The sequence below is a fragment of the Stenella coeruleoalba genome (assembly GCF_951394435.1).
Source record: "Stenella coeruleoalba genome assembly, chromosome: 1".
Lineage (NCBI taxonomy): Eukaryota > Metazoa > Chordata > Mammalia > Artiodactyla > Delphinidae > Stenella > Stenella coeruleoalba.
The window spans coordinates 101,489,216-101,508,952 of NC_137169.1; the positions used below are offsets into that span (position 1 = coordinate 101,489,216).

The 19,737-nt window shown below is 48.7% G+C and overlaps 1 protein-coding gene across 2 annotated transcripts in view; it reads left to right on the top strand.

Annotated features, from left to right (window-relative positions):
- Positions 1-19,737, top strand: part of VANGL1 (VANGL planar cell polarity protein 1) — a 51,158-nt gene that overhangs the window by 25,371 nt on the left and 6,050 nt on the right. For both annotated transcript variants that reach the window (XM_079934277.1, XM_079934278.1), the window contains exons 5-7: positions 14,363-14,496; positions 15,945-16,077; positions 17,267-17,501. In XM_079934277.1, coding sequence (XP_079790403.1) covers positions 14,363-14,496; positions 15,945-16,077; positions 17,267-17,501 — 502 coding nt within the window. The remainder of the gene's footprint in view (positions 1-14,362; positions 14,497-15,944; positions 16,078-17,266; positions 17,502-19,737) is intronic.

A 19,737-nucleotide genomic window follows, 5' to 3' on the forward strand; every position in this document is an offset into this window, starting at 1 on the left:
ACATTGGGTTCGTAATTCTCCACACATACCTCACGTGTCACTTTTCTTGGCCAAGTTCTCACAATGAGTTGTTAACTTTTCCAGGATTTCACCAAGCACTAGGTTTTGATCTGATTGTATCTGGGGAGAAACCCAGAAGAAAAAAGAGACTTAAAATGACATTTAATGATCCTCATTAATAATTTCTCAGTTTTGAAATCTTTAAAGGTAAATCCTGTAAATATTGGAGCATAGCAGCCAGTGTAATTGACTGACTGAATCCAAGATGCAGAACAAAGCAACAACAATGGAAACCTTACCAGTTAACACTGACATAGACCTTAACACGTGCCAGGCACCTTCTAAGCTCTTAGTATGTAGCTCATTGAATCATCACAGCAATCCTGTGAGGTAGGCACTGTTACCTTCATTTTCAGGTGAGGAAACTGAGGCTTGGAGGAGTTATGTAGGTTGTCTATGGCCACACAGTTTGTAATTGTGGGAGCCAGGATCTGAGCCCAGGCTGGTTCCAGAATGATCTTAACCGTTTCACCATGGTGCCCCTGAACAGATGTGTTCATGTTCATGTCACTGCTTTTAAGAACGCATGAGTGGACTTGTGAGCAATTTTTGAGCGCTTACCATGAACCAGGCTGTGTGCTAGATATTTTTGTACACTTTATTCTATCTCATTTAAATCATAGCTTCAGGGCTGGAAAGGAGTGTGTGAAGAGGATTTTCAGAGATGGCTGGCTCCCACTCTACGGTCGTTCCTTAGCTCCATTGGCTCTTTTATTCAGTCGCTCAGCAAACAAAGCCTCTGCCTTATAACCACAGTAGTAAGTAGGTTTGAGCCTTTGTCTGGTCAAACTTTTTTTTTCTTAATTTATTTTTGGCTGCGTTGGGTCTTCATTGCTGCACGCAGGCTTTCTCTAGTTGCGGCGAGCGGGGGCTAGTCTTTGTTGCGGTGCAGGGGCTTCCTGTTGCAGTGGCTTCTCTTGTGGAGCACGGACTCTAGGCACACAGGCTTCAGTAGTTGTGGCGCGCGGGCTTAGTAGTTGTGGCTCGCGGGCTCTAGAGCGCAGGCTCAGTAGTTGTGGCGCATGGGCTGAGTTGCTCTGTGGCATGTGGGATCTTCCCATACCAGGGCTTGAACCCGTGTCCCCTGCATTGGCAGGCGGATTCTTAACCACTGTGCCACCAGGGAAGTCCCCTGGTAAAACATTTTTAAGTTTCTGTTTGTCACATGTCCTGAAGAATAGTCGTCCCCAACCTTTTTGGCACCGGGGACCGGTTTCATGGAGGACAATTTTTCCACGGATGTGAGCAGTGGGGTGGTGGGGGGGGTCAGGAGGTAATGTGAACAATGGGGAGCGATGGGGAGCGGCAGATGAAGCTTTGCTCGTTCGTCCGCTGCTCACCTCCTGCTGTGTGGCCCGGTTCCTAACAGGCCAAGGACCGCTACTGGTCCGTGGCCTGGGGGTTGGGGGCCCCTGCCAAAGAAGACCTCTTTTAACTATGGCTGTTAAAACCACCCCAAAACTTAGTAGTCAGGGCAACATTATTATCATTTCTCATAGTTCTGTGGGCTGGGCTCAGCTGGGAGGTTCTTTGGCTGGTCTGGCCAGTGGTCCCTGTGCAGTCATGTGAATCCACTGGGATTTCGCTGCTTTCTTGTCCAAGGTATTCTGTGGTTCTCTCCTTCCCCAGAGGGCCTTCCCTCTGGGCGAGTAGTGTCTTCATTAGTGTAGCTAGACAACTTCTCAGGGCTCCTAAGAACACACAAGCAGAGCTCTCTAAGCTCTCTTTTAAGGCTTAGGCCTGGAACTCGCCCAGTACTACTTGCACTGCATCCTCTTCTTAGAGCAAGTCAGAGCCCCAGCCCAGATTTAAGGGGCAAAGACTGCACCAGTTGGGGGATATTGGAAGCATTGGTTCATTGGGGTTCACTGTGTGGCAGGCTCCCACAACAACCTCAGGCCCTCATTCTCAGAGCCTGCATATTCTTATAGTTCTAAAAAATTTAATTATTGACTTTGAGATCTCCAAGAGTCCAGAAGTAACATATTTCAAGTCAGGGAAAGAGCTGCTATAAGGAGGTACATGAACATCAATGAAGGGTGATAGCTGGTAGTCATCAGCAAGGACACAAACCACAAAAGCAGATTTAACTCTCCTCTCAGTCCTCTGGGAAACTTGTCTATTCACAGTGACCCATTCTGTAAGATATTCATATTGCCGAAGGTCCACTGTACCTAAGTCAACCAGCAGGTTTTTTAACTCAATGCTTCATTCATTCATTGAGACTAAAAGTATCTTACAAATTGGCATTGACTGTGGACCATTTAATCAAAGTTCTGATTACTGATCACAGAACCACCCATGCTTTAGAAGAAATGATTCTTGGATTGCTTTTCAAACAGTGGAAATTTATGATCATGTATGATTGTAGCATTGTGTTGAAAAGGAACTAATACAGACTAAATGTGTTCCTTGAAAAATTCATAGCTAGAAATGAGGAAACAAGGAACATGTTATTAGATGATGGAGAAAAGGTGACCTTTGTAATAAAATGGCAAAGAACTTGGTGGGATTATGTTTTGCAGGAAGGACATGAATTTTGGGGAAACCAGAGGTGGAATGTGACCCCCAAATTCATTGGTTGAAGCTCTAAACCCCAGTGTGGCGATGTTTGGATATAGGACCTCTAAAGAAGTAATTAAGGTTAAGGGAGTTCATAGATCTTCTAAAATTAGTGGCCTTGGAAGGAGAGACACCAGAGAGCTTGCCTGCACGCTCTCTCCCCTGGTGCACATGCACTGGGGAAATACCATGTGAGGGCACAGTGAGAAGGCAGCCGTCTGCAAGCCAGGGAGAGAGTCCTCAGCAGAAACTGAGTTGGCCAGACCTTGAGCTTGGACTTCTAGGCTCCAGAACTGTAGGAAAAGTCGCTTCTGTTGTTTAAACCACTCAGTCTCTGGTATTTTGTTATGGCAGCCCGAGCTAAGACAGGAACGTTAGGCACCCTGGTGACCTTTGACCCCGAAGCCCCAGGAAACCACGGATCAATGAGCGGAGCTTAACCCTATGAAACAGAGCTCCTATTGTCCTGTCTCCAGCTCTGGCCTGCACCTTCCCAGCTTGAGTGGGGGCCTTGTTTCTCTCAATGGCACTTTGGTTTCCTAGTTAGAAGTGAGAAAAGGAGAGTCTCCTGGGGAGGTTAAGGTTACTCCAGTAACGCCAAGATATATCCAGCTCCACTGGAAATCTTGCGTCTGTGATTCTGGGTCAAATGATATCAAAGCTGGTGATTACCCCACTGATCAGGCTTGGCTGTCACGCTGGGCTGTGGGCCCCTCCCTCCCACGTTCAAGACCGGCACCAACTGTCGCGGGAGGGCCTGGCTCCATCGCCTGTGAAGTGAGGGCGTGTTTTAAAATGACCGCCAAAGGTCTCGGTTCATGTTTTTTATGATCGTGGTTTCCCATGCATTCTCAGCTTTGGAAATGTGCCTTCTTGCGTAGCTGCTTTTCAGTAAAGATATTAGCAGTCCCCACCCCCACTCCCTAAGGAAACAAAGGATGAAAATGAGTAAGAGCTAAAGAGGAGCGTGTGCAGAGTTTTGCTCAGGCTCTGCTCTCCTGTGGGAGAATTTCGAAGGCGGGCTCAGAGCTGCCGTTTGTGGTTTGGCCCCGTGGTGCCTGTTAAAAGTGGCTTTAATGAGAGTGGAAGGTGCCGGACACTGCGGGCCTGTGTTTGCTCAGCTGCCTACTGGCAGCAGCCACAGCTGGGAAGGCTGCCCTCGCACGGCGTCTGCCCACAGATCCTCTCTCCGAGGCGGAGAGTACGGGACGGAGCCCTGGACGTGAACCTGGTTTCCATGGTGCCGTCCCCACACCCCCACCCCTGGCGGCGGGCGGGTGGTGGATCCGCAAAGGAGTGGTGTGTGGTCTGTTTTCCCAAGGACTCGCCCCTCAGCCTGCCTGGCTTTCTGCACGCTCCCGCACGGATTGATGGGTGTGATTTGGTTCAGTGTGTGTGGTACACTAACACTCAAGAGGGCAAGTGAACAGGGTCCCCTTTCCCTGTCCTGCCCCGTATTGGCCTCACTTGGTCTCTGTGAGCAGAGATCCGTTGGCCAGACTGGTTGCCCTTGGCCTCCAGACCTTTCCGTTTGGGTGCCTGCGGTTCCTCCCAGGGCCAGAGGTACCCGTGTCGAGAGGATGTGAGGCTGGATAAGAGCAGGCCAGCCGAGCATCTTGGGTGGGTCTGGGGCTGCTCTTGGTCCTGATCTAAATCTGCTTTTCAAGGCACCCAGAGCAGGTGGTCGTCTCTGATGTTCATCTGGTGTGATTTAGTTCAGTGATTTAAAGCTTGGAAGGCCGATTTCCCATTGCAGGCATGGCAGGTGCAGCCCAGGTTGGATCCTGTGGGAGGGGCCCGTGCCCTGGCCTGGAAGTGGGCTGCGAGCTCTCTGGGCAGATGTGGCCGTAGCCAAACCTGCCACTTGAGGGGAAGCACATCTCGTAGGTCCCCCCAGTGCAAGGGGTCTGCCAGCTATGACTGGATCATCCCCTAGGTGGGGGCTTTCTCATCAGTGTCGTCAGCACGCTCAGAACCACCCAGTGGTCTCTCCGTGTTGCAGCCTAGAGGAATGACACACCTCTCGTTGTTCAGTTGCTGCGACCAGGAGGACCAGGGCGTTGCATGTAGCTGCTGGCCACTTCTGTGCTCACAGACTCCTGGTGCTGGCAACGTGGTCTCCTCCCAGTGTGACTTTGCTTGTTTTATTAGAGAGGGTGTTTCCCAGGTTACACTTTCTTAGCAGGAACTTAAAGCGGGACAGCAAAGGGCTTGGCGAAGTGCCCTGTGTGCCCCGCCAGACAGCACATTTCACCTCCTTCCCCCATAGGACTATGCGGCTTCTGGTCTCAGTTTGCTATCTTTCAATGGGGATCCCCTGCAGCGCTTGTCTGCAGCGGGTGTTCAAAGCCTCGTCCAGGGAGACCTGCCAGTTTTCGAATCTCGATTCAGAGAACTTGTTCGCTGAAGCTGAGGAGCCGGCACGCCTGGGTCCCTGGAGAATCCATGTGGCCTGGAGAAGGGCCTCCCCAGCAGGACAGGGACGCTGGCCACTGTCGCCTCTCAGGATGGGCGTCGCATCTCAAGATCTCAGGCAGCCACGTGTGTCCCCCCCCTCCCCGGTCTGTCAGGAGAAGGTCCCAGAACATCCTGCCTTCCTCCCAGATCTTCCTGCATCCTAACCAGACCTGTCAGTAAACAGGAGCCGATTCCAGTTTTTGCCACTCCCTGTCCTCAGGTTCCCAGGTGATCACTGCCTGTTATCTGTGCAGGACTTGTGTAAGCTACTGCCCCCAGTGCAGCTGTGAGACAAACATTTTGATTGAAGGACAGGAGGGCCAGGAGGTACGAACACTCGTGTGTCCGGTTCTCAGCAGAGGAGGTGGCAGCAACGTTCAGGGGCTAATGATATGTGCGTCTCTGGGACTCACACGCACGTTACTGCAAATGCTCCTGACTCTCGGTCACAAAGTCAGTTTATCTCCAAGTCCAGGGAGCAGTGAAGCCCACACATTCAGGAAGATGTAACCCTTGTTGACTCTCCTGGGGAGAAGTAGCAGTCAGGTGAAACCTAGGGCATCAAGCTCTCTCCCAGGGTGGGAATTTTCCCAAGAAGCTGAGTCAACTTTCATTTTGGATCCTGCATTTTCAAGTTGTCTCAAAGACCTGGGTTCCAGCCTAAAATTCACCTACTGGGTAGGCATGCCTTAAAGAGCAAGAGATGCGGTGGCCGTGGTACCCCGGCTCCTTTACGGCCGTTGTCCTCTGGGTCTTCTCAGCTGGCTCACCCTCTCTGCTACCCCCCATGCCCCCACCGACCTTTCCCTCCCTGGTCCTCTCTCCTCACCCTCTCCCCTTTGCCATTCATGCAGTGCCTCGGCCACCTAACCTTAGCTCAGCCTTGCCCTCTACCTGCCTCCATCCTGTTTTCCCTAAATACAAGTGTATTCTCTTCCTGCAGCTGCTGGCAAAGGACCACAAACTGAGTGACTTGAACCAATTTTCTGAGTTTTGAAGGTTAGAAGTCTGAAATCTAGGGCTTCCCTGGTGGCGCAGTGGTTGAGAGTCCACCTGCCGATGCAGGGGACATGGGTTCGTGCCCCGGTCCGGGAAGATCCCTCATGCCGCGGAGCAGCTGGGCCCGTGAGCCGTGGCCGCTGAGCCTGCGCGTCCGGAGCCTGTGCTCCGCAACGGGAGAGGCTGCAAGAGCGAGAGGCCCGCGTACCGCAAAGAAGTCTGAAATCTAGGTGTTGGTAGGGCCGTGTTCCCTCTGCACCAGGGAAGAGCCCTCCCTGGCTCCTCCTTGCTTCTGGCCACTGCCTGCAATCCTTGGGGCTCCTTGGCTTGTAGCTACATCCCTCCAGTCTCAGCTCCGTCATCACACAGCCTTCTCTGTGTGTCCTATTTTCTTCTTATATAGACACCAGTATGACCTTATCTTATTAACTAATTGTAATTACATCTGCAAAGACCAATAAGGTCACATTCTGAGTTTCTGGGTAGATGCGGATTTTGGGGAGATGCTCTTCAACCCACCCCATCAGGGTTCTCAGAGCTGTCCTAGGACTCAGCACTGTGACCCCCGTTGCTCTCGTTGTAACCATTTAGGTGGATTGTTGAACACCAGCCTGTGTCTGCCTACGTTGCTTCCTCTGCCTGGAATTGGCTTTATAGGCTGTCGTCCACATGGTGTGACCATCATTCATCTTTTGAGACTCAGCTTTGCCTCCTCTTTGGGTGTTCCCCACCCCCACTCACATGCTCTGTCTTGGCCCCCAGGTCACTCAGCTGTACTTCCCTGTTTGGGTGGTTGTCACCGACGGGAGTCTGAGCCCCTTGAGGTGTCGTTCACATCCATCCCAACACTTGGGACTTAGCAGGACTTAGCAGATGCTCCTAATTCCTACTTGCCTTTGGATGGAGTGGTCAAGGCTGGTCATTAGAATCTTTCTGAATGTTGGCATCCTTAGTTGACTGGCAGGATAATGAACACTAACCCTGAAGGGGGGCCTTTGCAGATTTCATTCTGTGACCAGCACACGGTCTCTCCAGAGCTTTCCTGTCAGCACATACCCAGGCAGTCAGAATAAAGGCAACTAGCTAGTGTTTCTGTGGGGCTTTGGTATGTAGGAAATGCTCGCTCATTTTTCACACAGTGGGAAAGCTGTTTTTGTTGACAGAGCTCAAGGGCTCAATTAACATTTGAAAAGAAGTGGCTAAAACCTGAACAAGGCTTCCCCACCTGGCCCTATCTCACCTTTTCTCCCTGCTCTGGGAGAACTTAAAGCTGCAGAGTGTGAGGCCTCTGACTGGGTGAGCTCTTACAGCCTTAATATTTCTGATTTTAATAGCATGTGCTAGTTTAATTGCAGAAGCCACAATCAGATCCGAGGAAAGTGAATGAATAGGAAATAAACAACTCTGTATGGAGGGGCGGGGGGGCGTGCACATACTTTTTTAGGCCTCGGGGCTCTTATCTGCAAAATAGGAAGGTTAAAAGGGAGGAGGTTTATGTCCACAGTTGTTTTCTTCAAGTATATGATGGGCTTTCACAAGAAAGAGGGGCTTGGTGCGGAAGGAAGCTGTGGGTGGACCAATGGGTAGAACTTAAAATAAGGTCATTTCAGTACAAAGTGAGAGCATATTTTCTTTTCAAGCAGAGGCTGAATGATTTCTGGGGTGTTTTAAAGAGTTGGTGCTTGGATTGCGAGTTGAGACCAGATGGACTCTGATTTCTTCTTGAGTCTATGCTTGGGAGAACCCTAAAACTGTCTTCATTTCAAGAATTTTCTGATTTAATATAAGTGAAGGGACTTCCCTGGTGGCACAGTGGTTAAGAATCCGCCTGCCGATGCAGGGGACTCGGGTTCGAGCCCTGGTCCGGGAAGATCCCACATGCCACGGGGCAGCCAAGCCCGTGCGCCACAACTACTGAGCCTGCGCTGTAGAGCCCGCAAGCCACAGCTACTGAGCCTGTGTGCCACAACTACTGAAGCCTGCACGCCTAGAGCCCATGCTCTGCAACAAGAGAAGCCACCCAGTGAGGAGCCTGCACATCGCAACGAAGAGTAGCCCCTGCTTTCCGCAACCAGAGAAGAGTCCGTGCGCAGCAACGAAGACCCAACGCAGCCAAAAATAAAATAAATTAATTAAAAATATATATATATATATATATAAGTGGAGATTGGGTCATGCTTTTAAGTCCAGGAACTGTGTGAATATCTTAGCCAGCAACCAACCCCATCCCTTGCTACAAAATGCTCAGACGCGTTAGTAATGTGATACTATTTTATATTTGTATAATCCTGTAAGTTTATAAATGTTTTCACTGGCAGTATTTCATTTGCTCTTCTCGACAACCAAATGCAGTAGTTGGTATTCCCTCTCTATCATCAGCCAAAAGACAGGGCCCAGAAAGGGGAAGTAACTTATATGGTTTGCAGAGTAGCAGGAATCCAGGCCTTCTGACTCCAAGGCAGTGCTTTTTCTACTTTTTGTACCACAGATGCCTCTCGGTAGCTACAGGTTTGATTTTTCAGGAGGCTGAGAGTTGGCAGCAAATACTGCATAAAAACAGAGAGTAGCATGACTTTATGGTCTAAGTCCCTAAGGAAAGCAATGATCCTGGCTCATTTCCTGTAGTTCCCTCGTGGTAGCCCTTGGTGGGGAGGGCAGTACAGGTACACATAGGGAACAGATTGGCCTCCCCAACAAACACAGATGCGTAAGCTCACGGTGCTGCCATTCATAAGCCATTTGCTTTGGGTCAGGCACTTTAAAATATATTACCTCATTTAATCTTTAACAAAAACCTAAACCAGGCAGGCAGCTTCTCCTTGGGAAATAGGAAAGTGGAGGGTGGACTCCTGAGTCTCCAGTATTTTTCCTGGCTTCAGTGCCAACTGTTGAAGTCTCAGAACGTCATTGAATTTGGAATTGTCCCCATTAACATTTAAGCTCATGAGACAACTACCACGGGTGACTCCAGACCTCAGCCCAAACCTGTATATTTGGGTCTTGCAGGCTGTCACTAGATTTTCTGACCAGCTACGTGCACCGGGCTGGCCCAAGTCACTTCATTAAGCTTTTAGTAATACATTTATACAGTTGACTCTTTTGAAGCCCACTTACCGTGTTATAGCAGGGTTTTCTGCGTGGTTATATTCTCATCTTACAGATGAAGAATCTGAGCTTTGGAGAAATGAGTTAACTCGTTCAAGGTCAGAGAATAAATGGAAGAGTCAAGGGTCATGCTCTCTGAGCCCTGAGCCTGCACCATTTACAATGTGCATCCTAAACCCACAGTCAGAGAGAGTGGAGAGGCTGTGGGGGTCCAGATACGTAGGGCATTAGTTTGGTTTTGTTTTTCAGAATTTATTTTTCAAAGACACGTCTTTCAGAGTTTTATGAACTAAAATTTGAACTGTGTTCAGAGGTGCTTCTCTCCAAATGTGTTTTAGAAATGTAGCACGAGGGTGAGCCCTCTCCTCCATTGCCATGGCAGTTTTGTATGACAGTTGTCACTGACCCTGGAAGATGTTTTGTAGCTGATTAGACGTAGCATTTCACATTGCACCCTCTTTGTCCTGAAAAGAAAATAGACCAGTAAGGCAACATGGTCAAGGGTGAGTTTCAGATTCAGCAGTGGCTGTTGAATTCCCTCAGACATTTGTGCTGATTCATTGCTGCCCTGTCTCATCCACGAGCTCAAGTTTGGACCAAGTAGAGTTGAGGGGGTTACTTTCCCACTGGGAACAGCATCAACTTCTTCCGGTCCTGATCGTGGCTAGTCCATCATCCATGTTGTCCTTTTCTAGGCGTATCTGGGATTCCTATACTTGTGTTTTTATGTGCAGGTCTCAAGGGAATTTCTGTTATGAGCTATGCGTATCCGTGCGCTGTTTTCCACAAATATATGTGGTCTGTGAAAAGGGCTATTTCCCTGGGAGGGTGTAATTATTGAGCTCAGAGTTCCGTATCTTGGGAAAGTGCTCCTCGCATGGGTTTTTGGTGTGGCCATGTCCACAATCGGTCTGGACATCAGGCTCCGCCTGCCTGTATACGGGGTTTCTGCGTGAGGATCGTTTAGTCAGGTTACTGTCTTTTGTCTATGACTGTGGTAGTCATAAGAGAGGCAGCAACTGTCTCACCAGCTCAGTTTTTCTTGCCTCCCTCCTTCCCCAGAGGCAGTCTGGTCCGGAGACTGGGGCTAGTTGAAGGGTTTGCTTTTGTTCATCTCTGAGGCCCCTCTGCCTCTGAAACTCCGTGGTTTTAGGAAATACATGCTCAGAACTGATCCTATACCTGTGACAATTACTAGGGTTTCCTAAATGTGCAGGTTGAGCCAACGAGTACCGTGCACCGTGGTAAGCCACCGCAGGTGTCCCCGTGCGTGGGGGACTTTCCCGGGGCTTGTTAGCGAGCGAGCCTCGCCCGTGTGACTCCCCTGACAGGTCAGTGGGGACCGGAGGGTTGGAAAAGGCTTCCTGAAAGAAATCAACCCTGCTTTGGCCCTGTGAGATGCCGTATTTGGAAGATGCCAAGGAGCAGAGGCAAGGGGCTTCTGAACCCCAACACTGGCTGAGGACAGGGGTGCTCCTGCGTCCTGGCATTGTGGAGGCATAACTTAGGCGGATGCTAGGGTGCCCTGCAGGGTGGGGTCCCCTCAGTAGATGCCAAATGATATAGTAGTTGTAGATTTCTTTTATCCTGAAGTTATCTAACAAACTCAGCCAGTCCAGAGCATGAATCAGGAGCCAGAACGGAAATGAGAAAGCCCTTAGACTTGGGATTGAAATCGACATCGGACTGCCGTACTGGAGCGGATATCACTTAGCCCGAGCAGAGCGCCTCACTCCGGTGCCGCAAAGCCCATTTTCTCTATTTATACCAAGGTTGAAGATGTACAAGAACAGAGGATCATTGCCTGAGGCAGCGAGGTTGACAGCAGCTAGGAATGACTTCGGTAGCCAGTAGTGAGAGAGAACATGGTGAAGAATGAGAAGAAACGGCTGTGAGTACCCAAGGTGACTGCAGCACGGGCACCAGGAGGAAGCCCGGCCGCCTAAGGGCTCTGACACCCCCCTCTGATGCATGCGAAGCACAGCGCAGTACCTCATTGGGGCTGGTGATCACCCTGACTCACCAACAAGACTTACGTCATATATTACAGTCTGCTGTCTTCCAAAAGGAGAAGAGGGGCTTCCCTGGTGGCGCAGTGGTTGAGAGTCCGCCTGCCGATGCAGGGGACACGGGTTCGTGCCCCGGTCCGGGAGGATCCCACGTGCCGCGGAGCAGCTGGGCCCGTGAGCCATGGCCGCTGAGCCTGCGCGTCTGGAGCCTGTGCTCCGCAACGGGAGAGGCCACAGCAGTGAGAGGCCCGCGTACCGCAAAAAAAAAAAAAGGTGAAGAAAGGCAGATTGGATTTTAATCCAAATCTCAACCTTTTTTTTTTTTTTTTAGCTCCTGTGTTAGCTTGTCAGCCTGTGGAGGCGGGCAGGTCCACAGCTGATTCTGGGGCTTTCTGGTGCCTCTCTGTTGAGACGGGGCTGAAGGAAGAAAACATCACCCGAGCCCTGCCCCTTGTTTGGTTTTCTGAGCAAAGGCTCCTGAGCCTGGGGAGGCTCCTGTCCAGTCCTTGAGCCCTCCCCAGGCCGCCCAGGGCTCTGGCGTAATGCTGACTGTGGACTTGCCCAGTTTGGAGAGCAAGGCTCCTGCCAGAGCTGGGTGTGGACAGACACCCCTTCTCTGGGCAGCATGGTGGCTTTGGGGGTAGAGAGGTTGGGAAACAGGGCCGCCAGGCTCCAGTCCAGCCGTTCCCTCTCTGCCTTGCAGGCCCCGGCCGAGGTAGTGTGGTGCCCTGGGCCCCTCCTTGCGGGCTGGCTGAACAGAAAAGCCAAACCCCACAACCACAAGAGGGTTTGCTTTGAAGATGGGCTTGAGCATAACCTCTGAGTTGCCTTTTTAAGTTTTAAATCTTGATCAGGGAAATACTTCTCTGCTGGAATCCAGGCCCCTTGAGATGTGTCCATGTCAGCACAGGAGCCTGGGATGAAGTAGCCTCCGTGCGGCAAGTCTGTGCACATGAACAGACCTCCTTCTGTGTAGAGGGGCTTCTCATCTCCAAGAAGCCCAGAGACTTTGGAAAAGCAGTGCCTGGGCAGGTGCGTGGAGGTGCGTAGGAGGGAGTGTTCGTGTGTGATCAGCGAGCAGGCAGAGGCCGCCCTCAGCCTCAGGATGGAGCAGGAGGTGGAGAAGCAGCACGTGCCCCGCCCGTGCGAGAATGTTACGGACACAGGGACAGAGCCGAGGCTGGCCATGCTGAGCCGGGGATCCGCCGGGCAGGGTGTCTGCGGAAGCCAAGAGGACTTCTGCACAAAGATCTGTGACACACAGACCTCAACTCAAGGGCCACTTCACTTCCTCAGGAAGCTGCTCTTATGCCTAGCCAAGTCCTAGATGCTTAGAAGCCCCCCTCTGCGCTTCCTCAGCCCGTGTATTCCAGTTCGTGGTCACAGAGCTTCTGTTCCACATAACGCCGGCAAGGAGAAGCTCCTCCCACCCTGTCTTTGCATTCCCAGAGCTTGGCTGACATAGGTTCTTAAATATGAGAGTGGTGAGTGGGCGACTGGAAGACTAAATGACTAGGGCTTTTGAATGTGAATTTGCTCTTAGGAATCTTATACTTCTGTTATTGGAAGTTGGTCTTCCCAGATTTCCCCAGCCCCGCATGAGTGTGCATATCTAGGTTGATACTAAGCCCCAACTGAATGCGGATCACGGATCGAGGCACTGCGGGGATATGAGTAAGAAAGCATTGCCATGACTCTGCTCTCAAGGAGATGAGCTGATTGACTTCTAGATTGTTTTTCGACTCCATGTTAAACTCTGGGGGCACAGCTGCAAGGGGAGCTGAGGACTGGGTTGGCAGAGTGTCAAGCTGATGGGTTAGGGGCTGTCTTGTCTTGGTGTGAAGAACCCTGAGCCACTCGGAGAGCTGTAGAAGGCAGTGTGGTCATCCAGGAATTGAAGGCAGCCCTATCCTGGTGCCCAGGCTATTGTAAATAATCCATATAAGCTCACCTACTTAGCAGGAAACAGGAAGAAAAATATAAAGGGCAAGATACAAATAACTATATGGAGTTTAGCCCACTGGTGGTTGGTGAACAGCTAAGAGACCTGGAGAGGTCGGTGCATACGTACACTGTCTTACAGTGGCCACATATCTGGGAGGAGGAACAGATTGGAGTTCCAGCTCTGCTGTTTGGTAGATGTGTCCTGTTTGCAGGTCATAGATTTTTGAGCCTTGGTTTTCTTCCCTTGAACGGTCAGGTGAGGGTCAGATGAGATGAGGTATGTAAAATCCCTGGCTGTGTTATGACAGGTCACTCTTTGAAGTGGTGAGTGTCCCGTATCTGTGCCCAAGAGCATGTTCTTTTGCGACCAATACTGAGTATGGGTGCCCCCTTCACCCACCCTGCTACCTCTTCTCTGCTCCTCTGCTGCTCTCAGAGGGGCCAAGCTGGTGACAGGTTAAAGATCGTAGGACACTGGCAAGTGGAGTCCTCTTCACACACCCCTGCGGAGGACTGGAAACAGCAACCCACGGAGCAGGATGCCTTGTAGACCGAGAAAGAGTGAGGTCTCAGCTGAGGCCTCAGGGGGCTCAGGGAAAAGGATCTTGTTTCCTCTGAAAGAGGGAGCTCTCGCTGGCCTGGGATGGATGGGATGAAGAGTAGGAATCAGGATTAACTAGTGTTTGCAGCCAGTATTTTTCCAGTGCACTTTGCCCCGTGTGGGTGTTGTTTTGACCTACAGAAAACTGAAAACCCTACATTCCTTCCATCAGGGGCAATGAGGTGTAGGTAGAAACGCTGCTCTAGGACCTGACAAACCTGAATCTACACTTCGTTGTTTCACTCAGTAGCTCTGCAGCCATCTGTTAGTCCTTGACCTTTTTGGGGTCCTCAATTTGCTCTTCCGTAAACTGAGAAAACGAGGAACGTTCTGTGTAGCCTAAGCAAATCTAAATTAGAAGGTATAACATTCCTTTCTCGCGTATTGGCTAGATGGGATGTGGCTAATGATGTAGCCTGGGAGAAGGCACAGAAGCCACTGAACGATGGGACCTGAGTTTCATCTTTAAATTCTTGTTCTGGAGACAAAAGATGTGGTGAAACCCAGGAGCCTTCTATGTGCGGTTATCCTTGGTGACCCGTTATTTTACCTGACTCCAAAAGAGGATTTTTTTCACATAGAACCTGCTTGGAAAAACTGCATTAATTTTGCCTTCTTTTCTCAGTATCCAGCGAGCAGCATTGGTGGTTCTGGAAAATTACTATAAAGATTTCACCATCTATAACCCCAACCTCCTAACAGCCTCCAAATTCCGAGCAGCCAAGCACATGGCCGGGCTGAAAGTCTACAACGTAGATGGTACGTGCCTTGAAGTGGTGTCTCTGGTGGGTGCAGGGAGCAGTTGGCCAACCCAGTACTTAGATTAAACTGTATGTTCCATTTGGTTCTGCCCCTCTCAGGGTCTGCCTTTATGGTACATTCTCATTTCAGAACAATTTTTCCTTTTTTCTTTTTCTTTTGTCTTTTCTTCCTTTCTTTCCTTTCCTTTTTTTTTTTTTTTCCTGACAAAGATATTTTTAGAGAAATGTTGATTGATCGTCTGCATATGTGGGAGACTCATTCATTTGAGGATTTTATGAAAACTACATGAAACAGGAGTGATGTGGGTTTCCTGCCTCCCGTTGTGAACATCTTACATTGAAAGCTCATAGGAAAAGGCTGCTTTTCAAAATTTGGATAAATTACCGAAGATTCAGCTACCCCAATCCATTAAGTCTATAATTCAGGCCTCTGGTGAGATTCTTACAGGCATTTGTCAGTCCTGGCTAAGAACCAGAGTTGAGTGGGTGGCTGGAGGCCGGAGGCCAGGCTGGGGACATCAGAGCTGTGTTTCGGGCTATCAGATGGTTAAGTGCAAGAAACAGGACACGGTGTCATTTCTTGCCAGGTACCTTGGGTCAGGGCAAGAGCTTTGCAAAGCCTAGAAGAGGATCATATTGTTAACAAGTCGAGTGATTTATAGGCGGTGTCAGTTTTAGTGACAATATCCTCCCCCTTTTTTTGGTTTTTGGCTCTATGAGATGTGCAGTCGCTTGTGAATCCTAAAGGATTGGTAAATTTCACAAACCTAGTGCAGAATCCCAGTAGCAAGCCAGGCCATTAAGTAGATGCTACGTAAGAAAGCGTACAGTCCGCCTCGTCCTTCTAAAAAGTTAAGGCAGTCATGGTCAGGGGAACGAGACCAGGAGTTCTAGATGTGTATTAATAAACATGACATTTTGCAAGACCCCAAGCATGGGTATTTTCTGTAAAAGTTGTGGCTACCGTGACCCTCCAGCACGTGTGTGGTTAATGTCTCCGTGGCCATTGACTCTCTTTTTCCTCTGTCCCATTCCCCCCATCCCTCTCATTCTCTCCCATTGTCTTGTCGCTGAAATGAATGTTCCAGCTGCCCTTATGGCCAAAATGGAACTTTATGTAACAGATGGTAAGTAACATCTTCAGCACAGTCTGTGCTATTTTTGGCCAGCATTTTAATTGTCAAGCATTCTTCATCTCCTTCGGAGTTCTTTTTCCATTTCCACTCATCAAGTTGGGGTTTTGGGAGATACCCTCCTTTGTGTGAGCATTTTGAACGCAGAGCAGGGGTCCTGTTCACCCTTCTGGGAAGTTACTTTTGGGATTTGTGTATGTGCTTCACAGGGGATGGGCAGACGGTACTGACAGACTGTGGACTAGTTTTCTGTTCTGTTTCGCTGCCCCAAGGCATTAAAACTGTCCTTCCTCCATCGTCCTTTCCCCCAAAGGCCCCAGTAATAACGCCACTGGTCAGTCCCGGGCAATGATCGCCGCAGCTGCTCGGCGCAGGGACTCGAGCCACAACGAGTTGTATTATGAGGAGGCGGAACATGAACGGCGGGTGAAGAAGCGGAGAGCAAGGTACACTGCCCACCCCCCAACACTAGCATGCCTGTAACACACTTTTCTTTTGAATGGCATACTAACACTCTTTTTCAAAAATTTATTTTATCGAAGTGTAGTTGATTTACAATGTGTTCATTTCTACTATACAGCAAAGTGACTCAGTTATACATATACATACATTCTTTTTCGTATTCTTTTCCATTATGGTTTATTACAGGATATTGAATACAGTTCCCTGTGCTATACAGTAGGATCTTGTTGTTTATCCATCTTATGTATATAACAGCTTGCATCTGCTAATCCCAAACTCCCACTCCTTCCCTCCCCCAACACCCTCCCCCTTGGCAACCCACAGTCTGTTCTCTGTAAGACTTTTTTTTTAACCAGAATGAAATTTCAGTTTATAAACATGACCTGCTTGGGCCTTTGGAGGGAATCTTGCTCCAGTGTTTCTCAAACTTTAGCATTCAAAAGCATCACCAGGAGGACTTGTTAAAACACAGATCTCAGCTTCTGGGCCCTACCGGCAACGATACTTAACTTTTCAGAAGGTCTAGAGTGGGGCCCACCCAAGAATTTGCATTTCTTTAAAATTCCCAACTGATGATGAAGCTGCTGGCCAGCAGCCCGCACTTTGAGTGGCCCGCCCTATAGCCCCAGGCTCTTGCTGATTTTCAAGATCGGATCACATTAGCGGGAGTGGACAGAGATGGTTTTCATCATGTGTGCTGCGCCCCTTCCTTCTTTTCTCCCAGGGGCTGCTGGTATGGGCGGCTGGATCCGGGGATACAGCTCTGGCTCTGTAAGGCTGCTTCCGCACCACCAGCCACCTCTCAGTGCAAGCAGAGCCTTTTGTAGCCAGAGTCTGAGGGGCCTTAAAACTCTTTTCATCTAACCCTTCATTGTAAAGATGAAAGGGACTGAACTGAGTCTCCCGAGTAAATTAGTGGCAGAATTGAGAACAGAAGTCATCTCCGACCCCCAGCCTCCTTCCTCCTCACCCTGGAGCCCCCATTCCACGTATTATTTTTGCCTTTGCCTTCCTTTCCCCTTTCCCTCCTCTCCCAACCATCTGGAGTGTCAGCTAAGGACTGGAGCCTTGGGTGAGCTGGTGGCAGACTGGGAGGAGTCATCCCACATTCAGTGTGACTCTGTTCTCAAGCCCTGCACCACGGTCCTGACTGCTGCGTTTCACCGCCTGCAGGCTGGTGGTTGCAGTGGAGGAGGCCTTCGTCCACATCCAGCGTCTCCAGGCTGAGGAGCAGCAGAAAGCCCCAGGGGAGGTGATGGACCCCAGGGAGGCCGCCCAGGCCATCTTCCCCTCCATGGCCCGGGCTCTGCAGAAGTACCTGCGCACCACCCGGCAGCAGCACTACCACAGCATGGAGAGCATCCTGCAGCACCTGGCCTTCTGCATCACCAACAGCATGACCCCAAAGGTGCGACTTGTCACCGAGCTTGGAAAGTCCCATTTTAGGGTATTACCGGGAATGATAAAATCAAAGGCTTCTCTAAAGCACCAACTAATAAGAATTAATGATTCTCACTTATTTTATGTTGTTTTGATACCGTCGTTTTTAAAATGTGCCTTTGAAGGCCTCTAGATTCAAGCAGAGGAAAGACTTTCACTTAGAGACAGTCCAGGTAGTAGTTCAGGTTACTCTGCGGATTCTGGGGCCAAGTTGACTTACTCTAACCTGGCACCTCCACCGACTAGTGGGAAACCTTGGGCCAAGAGCCTAATGGCTCTGTGCCTCAGTTTGCTAGTCTGTAAATTGGGGATAATACTAATATCTACCTCATTGGGTTGTCATGAGAACTAAGAGAGTCCATTCTTATGAAGTGCTTAAAACAGCGTCTGTCATAATATAAGGACCAAATAAATAGCCATTATTATCAACCATAGAAAACGTGCCATCACTTTGGTGTTTTGGCTCTTAGGGGGTTAGTTTTACTGAATGCTCTCTGGGATTATGACATGAGCACACTTTTGGGGCTGTTACAAGAAACAACCATGCATCTAATAGAGGGGCTGTGGCCAAGGAGGCAAAGTAGAGGAAGGGTTCAGCAAAGGACCTCTCTTCAAACAGAAGTGGGTTCAGATCCTGGCTCCACCACCTAATTGGTTTGTGACTTGGCCTAAGTTACTCTTCACTTGTTTCCTCTTTTATAAAATGGGGATAATAGTAGTATCTACCTGATAGGATTGTTGTATGAGAATTCTATTAAATATGGCAGCATGACATGTAAATCATGAGGCAGAAAGTAAATGAGCTTGCATATAGCACACAGATAACACACGGTAGTGATACTATTAGTATAAGGACCTGTGTTCATACATTGCCTTGTAATATACAACTGCTGGTTGCATTGTCACTAACCAGTAACGATCCTTAGAAAAGCAATATGGAAATATTCATTAAGAAGCCATAATGTTTCCCATATTCTTTGACTCACTAATCCCTCTCCTAGAAAAAGTACTCAGCACAGTCAGCTATACTCATGAATATATATGCACGTGATTTTTGCAAAATAATCTGTATTAACTCCAAACTGGAGTTAAAAATAGGACAGTGGCTTACATAGTACAGTATCTCACCTGTTAAAACATGGAAGAATCTTTGTTAGAATATTAAGTTACAAAAAACAGAATGCAAAAAGCTTTGAACACTGTGGTTACAAGTGAGTACAATATGTCTGCATGTGCAAACTGATAGCTCGTACCACATAGAATGGAAGTGGTGGTTTTCCTTTTTCAAGGTTTTTTTCTTTTTTTTTAAGTTTCCCGGTTGCTTTCTTTTTCATTTAAAAAAAGTATACTTTTCTGAATTAAAACTAATAATCTTTGTATAAAAATCCGAACATTAAAGTATAATGTACAAAGCGAAGTTTTCATTCCCCTAACCCAGACAGTTCTTACTGATATAAAGAGTAGGGGTATATTCTTTCAGGTGTTTGTGGGTGTGTGTTTTTAAAGCAGAAATGGATAAAAAAAAGAAAAACAGAAATGGGATCTCATACCATATAAGTAAAGTTTGGACACTTGCTTTTTTCACTTAAAGCTGTCTCTTGGCTATATTTCCATGTCAGTACTTCGCAATCTCCGTTATACAGATCTGACTCATTCCCTGTAATAGCTGCGTCTTATTCCACTGAATACCATGGTTTGTTTAATGGATTGCCTACTGAGGCACATAGATTAAGATCTTTCATTAGTCTAAACCAGGGCTTGGTGGTTTTTGTTAATCGAGTTTTATTGGGACACAGCTACACCCTTCTGTTTACAGATTGTCTACGGCTGCTTTCTCTCTACTACAGCAGAGTTGAGTAGTTGTGACAGTGTGTGCCTTTGCAACACCAAAACTATTTATATTTAAAGAAAAGTTTGCCAATCCCTGGTCTAAACAGTGTTGCAGTGAATATCTCTTTTTTACATATGTGTTTGTACGTTTATGCAAGTATTTCTGAAGGATAAATTTCTAGTAGAGGAACAGCTGGATCAAAGGTACGGATCCTGCCAAATTGTCCTTCTAAGGGGTGTTACTGTTTTACACTTTTGCCTTTAGGATATGAGACCGTTTATTTCCCCCTTACCCTTGCCAGCATTGGGTGTTATCATTCTTTTTGATCATTGCCCATCTAAGAGGAGGGAAATAGATTTTTATTATTTGAAGT